This window comes from Crocodylus porosus, unplaced genomic scaffold, assembly GCF_001723895.1.
Source record: "Crocodylus porosus isolate Cpor-Errol unplaced genomic scaffold, CroPor_comp1, whole genome shotgun sequence".
NCBI classification, from domain to species: Eukaryota; Metazoa; Chordata; order Crocodylia; family Crocodylidae; genus Crocodylus; species Crocodylus porosus.
Window position 1 is genome coordinate 3,787,205 of NW_017728945.1, and position 7,153 is coordinate 3,794,357.

The 7,153-nt window shown below is 45.6% G+C and overlaps 1 protein-coding gene across 1 annotated transcript in view; it reads left to right on the top strand.

Moving 5' to 3' along the window:
* The window catches only part of LOC109320517 (excitatory amino acid transporter 1-like), a 152,186-nt gene that overhangs the window by 143,084 nt on the left and 1,949 nt on the right, over nucleotides 1-7,153 (top strand). Inside the window, exon 10 of the mRNA XM_019550658.1 lies at nucleotides 1,391-1,525. Coding sequence (XP_019406203.1) covers nucleotides 1,391-1,525 — 135 coding nt within the window. The remainder of the gene's footprint in view (nucleotides 1-1,390; nucleotides 1,526-7,153) is intronic.

Below are 7,153 nucleotides of genomic sequence, written 5' to 3' on the forward strand. Positions count from 1 at the left end.
TCTTCATCAGTGACTAGGATGTGGGTGTGAAGTGTACTCTGTCCAAGTTTGCAGATGATACTAAATTGTGGGGTGCAGTGCACACTACAGAGGGTAGGGAATGATTGCAAGCAGACCTGGACAGGATAGACAAGTGGGCAGAAAACAATAGGATGCAGTACAACAAAGACAAGTGCAGAGTGCTGTACCTAGGGCTCAAAAATATCCAGCACACCTATTGGCTGGGAAGTGACCCTCTCAGCAGCACAGAAGCGGAAAGGGATCTTGGAGTCATAGTGGACTCCAAAATGAACATGAGTCATCAGCGCGATGAAATCATCAGCAAAGCTAACCACACGTTATTATGCATCAGCAGATGCATGACAAATAGGTCCAAGGAGGTGATACTTCCCCTCTATGCGGCATTGGTCAGACCGCAGTTGGAGTACTGCGTCCAGTTTTGGGCACCGTACTTCAAGAAGGATGTGGATAGACTTGAGGGGGTCCAGAGGAGGCCCACTTGTATAGTGAGGGGCTTACAGGACAAGCCCTATGAGGAGAGACTGAGGGACCTGGACCTCTTCAGCCTCCACAAGAGAAGGCTGAGAGGTGGTCTTGTGGCCACCTGCAAATTCATTAAGGGGACGTAGCAAGGGATTGGAGATGCTCTGTTCACCAGGGTGCCTCTTGGAGTAACAAGGAACAATGGTCACAAACTGACAGAGAGCAGATTTAGGCTAGATATCAGGAAAAACTTCTTCACAGTAAGGGTGGCCAAAAATTTGTAATGGGCTTTCAAGGGAGATGGTGCTCTCCCCTACCTTGGGGGTCTTTAAGAGAAGGCTGGACAGGCATCTGGCTGGGCTCATCTGACCCCAGGGCTCTTTCGTGCCTAGGCAGGGGGTTGGACTCAATGAGGTCCCTTCCAACCCTAGCATCTATGAGTCTGTGACAGTAAATGAGGTAGGGGCCATACACAAATGTTAAGTGTAAAATGGAAAGTTGGACAGCTGCCTGATTTCCGAGACACTATCCATCCTGAGCACTGAATGAGGTGAGTAATTGTGGGGAATATAGTAAATGATCATAAAATACAAAATTATATAATAATGTTTTGATATATAGGGATAGGGTTATGATTCCGCATGCGACCATAAATCTGGTGTTTTATAATTTTCCTGTGCTGGAGTTAGTATCATTTTAATGTAGACAGTTTTGCTTGTAATTAAAGACAGAGAATCAAACTAAAATAATTGGAAAACCAATTTTTCCACTTAAGTCATGAGAAGCTTTGTCAATAGTTTTGCCACTGGAGCAGGAACAGACACTAATTAAATGCAGTCTCTCCTATTTAGTAAGGCATGGCCTCTTTTTCTTTTCTTGCTGATAACTGTTTTTCTGTCCTCTCCAGCATCACTGCGACAGCAGCCAGTATTGGAGCAGCAGGTATCCCACAGGCAGGCCTAGTGACAATGGTTATAGTATTGACATCAGTGGGGCTGCCAACAGAGGACATCACACTGATCATCGCTGTGGACTGGTTTCTGTAAGTTCCTGCAGAGCAGCGGACACTGCCTAGTCCAGGTCCCTCTCTGCAGTATTCTGGAGTTTACTTTGCACAATCCCTGTCAGGAACACTTATTTGAAATATTTGGAATCATATTGTTTCCGTTCCAGGAAAAAGGATTCAGTACTAAAATACTAGGGTTACAAGGGTTACACTACTAGGGTAATTAATTAAGTTTGTAACATGCACCTGTCCCCAAGATCATTTCTGTTCCTTAAAAAACCTTAAAACCTGCATATCCATAGAGCGGCAGCTGCCATATTTGATCATAAAAATGTGATGAAAATATTCTAAAAATAAACACAGTAGGCTGAAAGAACAATTCCCAATTCTGGGATTATTTGTAAGAAGGAAACTGAAGAGAGCTGTAGACAACTGACGGGGCAGTGGGGGAAAGGGGGGTTGAATGGCAGAAGGTGCATCTGTGCAAGTTTGCATTAGAGAAAGAGTGTTACTGAAGGTATGAGGCTGGTCAAGGAAAACTAAGGAAATGGGAGCTTTTGAAATAATGATGGGTGTTGTGCTTAAAAATATTGCACATCTACCGAAAAAAGCTTTAAGTAATGCTTAAGCTTTTTCTGCTCAGTGTGTTGCACAAATTACCAATTAGCTCAAATGATGAGGGAAATAAGGCAAAATACCATGTTTATTGAGTATAATATTGAAAAGACGCTCATACATGTACACACACTCACTCTCAATCACTCTGCAGAGGTTATAGTTACCAAAATTCATTGCTCAAAAACTACACTAGGTAGCCAGCCTAGTTAGTATGAGATCAGGAATGGGGGATACAGACACATCTGTGTTCCAGTAAAGTCCATAGAGTGTTACCCCACCTCTTGCTGCTAAGTCTCTCTCCTTTATAGGGATTATTAAGTTGGTTTTGGGTGACTGGTCCACCTTTTCTGATTCTGTGGCTTCACTGTCTGAAATCTCAGTACTTTTCCATCCTGACAAGCAGTTCATCATTGTCTTTAGGTATTGCTCTTCAGTCATGCTGTTTTACAACATCCTTCCATTATTGCTGGTGTGGGCTGTGTCCTGAGTCTCTAGCTTTGAGATGTTGTAGACCTTATCATCAGTCTTGTCTTTTCTGTTTACCTTTATTCTTCTTCAGCATGATTCACCTTTTGGTAACTTGTTTGCTGACATATAATTTACTCTGCTTTTACCATTCACTCTCCATTCATTCATTCATTCGTCCATATATATAAAATGACTGCTATACTCATGCTAAACATTATTGATTTATACTAAAGCTTAATTACAACTAAATATTATTAAAATAAAACAAATGCAAATTAGTTTAAAAACAAATAAACCAATGCTGGTTCAACAAGTGGTCCACAGGGCTGGATTGAGGAAAAGGTTTTGTGAGCCTTGTTGGGTGTATAGAGAAGTGCTGAGAGCTGTGTCAATACAGTTCCTAGCATCAACCTTCAGTAAAGCTTGTGCCTGGCACACTCACATGTAACACAGGTCCCCAGTCTAATGCAACTCCATGCCCTCCCCCACCACACCAACGATTAAACCAGGGATGGCCAATTATTTTGGCTGGCGGGCCATTTAAAGCGTTTTGGAGACCTGTTGAGAGCCATCTCTCTCTCTCTCTGTCTCTCTCCCCTTCCCTCCCTCCCTCCCTCCAGAGCATAGCCAAACCTGTAGCTTGCCAGGAACCTTGAACCTGGGCAGGAGCTTCTGCCACCTTGGGTGGATGGCAGCATCAGCTGTAGGCACAGCCAACAGGTTCCAGAGCCCTGACACGGGACCTGCCAGCAGTGTCACAGCTGAGGCTGATGCCCGCTTGGCTCAGCAGATCTCCATTACAAAAAAGTAGGAAGTTTAAACACAAAAAATCTTATTGTGAAACAGTTACGGTTATGTCACGTGCAACTCATGTAATAAAAAAGCCACAAAAGCAAGGCAATTAAAAGGTAAGCCAGCAAACAGGTCATGCTCTCTGCTCCCCCATGGAGGGGCAGAACCAGAGGTGTAGTGGCATGGCTGCACCACCCTTTTAGATTGGACCACACCTTATGACTTTGTTAAAGTCCCCAAACCAGGTGAGAATCCACACTTTTCCCTCCATGTTCAGAACCATGTCTCCTCCTCCTCCCCTTCCCTTCTCCCCTCCCCCAACTGCCACTGTTGCTTTCCCTGCTATCTGGGGGGAAGCTCAAGAGCCACTCTGACCTGTTCCAGAAGGTCTGAATGGGGGCTGGGCTCAGCTGGGACAGAGGCAGCAACAGCATCATTGGGCACGCGGTGCTACCCTTCACGTGCCAGCTCCTGGGAGACTGGGCAGGGTGGGAGAACCTGTTTCCCACCCGTCACTGCCGCTGCTGTCACTCTTACTGTCCCAGCTGAGCTCAGACCCCGTGCAGTCTGCCTGGAATGTGCAGGAGTGGCTCTGAATCTTCCCATTGCCCCAGGGACAGCAGGGAAAGGAGCAATGGTTAGCAGAGGGGAAGAGGGAGAGGGGACGGTAGAGGATGTGACTAGGCATGGAGGGAAATTGGTGATTCTTATCTGCTCTGGGGACTTTAAAAATTCCCTGGAGGCTCACACAGCCACCTCTGCAGTCCAGGTGCATTCCCACACACATACCCCACTTTGGTAAATCCTGGATTCACCACTGTCTCCACCCACAGATATTTGGATTCCACCATAACAATTACTGAGCACCATAACCTTGATTCTATCATACGAATGTCAGTTCAACTCCAAATTTTGCAATAAATAATAAAACATGAAGTGTTTTGCTGAGCACAGTAAAAGGTGCAGTTAAATCATGGCTTAAGCATAATCTAACATCTTGGCTTCAGCTTGTAAAAACATTTAGTTTCATTCCTTTAGCTGGGCAGTATGCATAGATGTGAGTCAGCTGGTCAACCCCCTGATCACAGAACACAGAGATTCTCAATGGAAGTGGCAGGAAAAATATAATTGTTGGGTGTTGTGGGGAATGAGATTCCTTGGTTGATAATAAATACATTTTTGTTATTAACCCAAGAATCCCATTCCCCTCAACATTTGACAACTGTATTGACCCTGCCAACTCCATTGAGAATCTGTTTGTGTTCTTTGATCAGATACAAGCAAAGTAAAGGACAAAAGTGATTCCTGCCTAGATGTACTTTTCACATTCAATATAATTAATAGGTGGTTAACAGTAGAAAGTCAAAGTGAAACTGAAAAATGGTTCTTAGCAAAGTATGTATATGGAGTCAGAAGCTACAGTTCACAAGCTGTTCTTGTGATAAAGCTGTTCTTGTAGGCATAGTAGAGTGTGTATACTGTTAGATGAGTTAACTCTTCACTGCCATAGATTTTGTGTGACGGTTCTGTGTGGCCATCTGAATTACTTCATTAGCAAGGCTCTGTGTGAATGAATTAGTAGAACAATGATATTACAAATATCAACAAAAATATCAGAATTGGGTTAAGTAAGATTATATAATGCTGTTTGAGTTGCTTTGATGGATTTTATCTAGGCTTGTCTAAGGCGCAGTTTTGTAAAGATAAGTGGGTTTTTGAAGATTACTTTTGGGTTCCCTGTTTGTCAATGTACCTAGATTAAATGTGAACTACCAAGCCTAAAAACTTTCTGCAACTCAAGTGTCAAGCTGGGTTCTTTCTCTGTGATGCATCCTCTTCAATAGAAAATGTGCTACAAGCTAAATTTACCCTTTGTAACACCTATGTATTCTAGGTGGCATGATTGTCTAGTATTTAATATTCAATCTAGTAAATAATACAATGTTCCAGCTCACCCTGTCTCAGTCAGGCTATCTCTGCAGAATAGAAAAACAGTCACAGGTTATTAGTCACTGACGGTGATAGATATTCCTCCAATACAGACTCATGTTTCTTCTCACACCAGTGAGATACTGCTGATAACTCTGTTATGAGTTACACTGGTCCAAACGAGAGAAGGATCAGACAAACAGGGAGCAGGTTACTTGAAAGTCCATTTTGTAATACCTTCTTAGATTAAGATGCACTTCAGATGTCCTGAGTAATGCATGTTCTATTCCTTCCTACTTCCTACTACTTCCTACTCCACAGCCTCCTACATATTGCCTTAAGAAGGATTTTAGCTCACATTTTATTTTCATCCTATGACCCAAGTTATTCACTCACGAAGGTTCCTGACGTGCGTACAGGACCTGCGCCTCGTGCAGGAGGTACTCATCCCCACTAGAGAAACGCCATACTAGATCTGGTGTTAGCCTCTGGGGACGACCTGGTGGGGGAGTGCTAGTGCAAGGGAGGCTAGGGGACAGTGATCATGAAATGATCCACTTTGCTATTCAGAGAAAGGTGGGGAGGGTAACTAGCACAGTGCAAATGCTTGACTTTAGGAAAGCCAACTTCGATGTGCTCAGGGCAGTAGTCAGGGAGGCAGTCGGAGCCCAGGGGGTCGCTAGTCTGGGGGTCCAGGAAAGATGGTCCTTCCTCAAGGAGGCTATCCTTGGGGCGCAGCAGGACGCAATTCCTCTGCGTAGGAAGGCGGGAAAAGGGCCCAATAAACCTTCATGGCTGAGCGCAGATATCCAGGCTGGCCTGAGGGAAAGAAAAAAGCGTACTGGCGGTGGAAGCAGGGGGCAGGGACAACGGAGGAGTACACCTCCCTGACCCGAGCTTGTAGGGATTTGGTGAGGAAGGCGAAAGCAGCACTGGAGCTTAGATTAGTTTCTGGGATTAAGGATAACAAAAAGTCCTTTTTCATGTATATAGGTAGCAAGAAGAAGTCTCGGGGTAACATTGGACCCCTACGAGGCAGGGCAGGGCAGTTGGTGATGGACGCACGAGAGAAGGCAGAACTCTCCAACAAGTTCTTTGCCTCCGTGTCCCTGTCTGCTGGCAATGGGGTGTAGAGAGGACCAGGAAGGATGCGAGTCCCCTGACTTTTAGCTCAGACCTAGTTAAGGATTACTTGGAGGGCTTAGATGTGTCCAAGTTGGCGGGCCCAGATGACCTTCATCCGCAGGTGCTGAGGGAATTGGCTGGTGTCATTGCGGAGCCATTGGCATGGCTGTTTGAAGACTCCTGGTGCTCGGGCCAAGTCCCTGAGGACTGGAAAAAGACCAACATGGTCCCTATTTTCAAGAAGAGAAGGAAGGAAGAGCCTGGCAACTCCAGGCCAGTCAGCCTCACATCTATCCTGGGGAAGGCCTTTGAAAAAATTATCAAGGGCCACATTTGTGAGAGCCCTGCAGGGGAAGTGATGTTGAGGGGTAACCAACATGGGTTTGTGCCAGGCCAATCCTGCCTAACTAACTTGGTCTCTTTCTATGACCAGGTAACAAAAAGCTTAGATGTGAAGGAGAAGTCGATGTCGTCTTCTTGGACTTCCAGAAGGCCTTCGACACAGTGTCCCACCCAATGCTGGTGGGCAAGCTGAGGGACTACGGCATTGACGAATGCACGGTCACGTGGGTGGCAAACTGGCTCCAGAGGTGCACCCAGAGGGTGGTGGTGGACGAGTCGATGTCGACCTGGGAGGGTGTGGGCAGCGGAGTCCCCCAGGGCTCGGTCCTTGGGCCAGTGCTGTTCAACATCTTCATTAGCAACCTGGACGAGGGTGTGGAGAGCACCCTG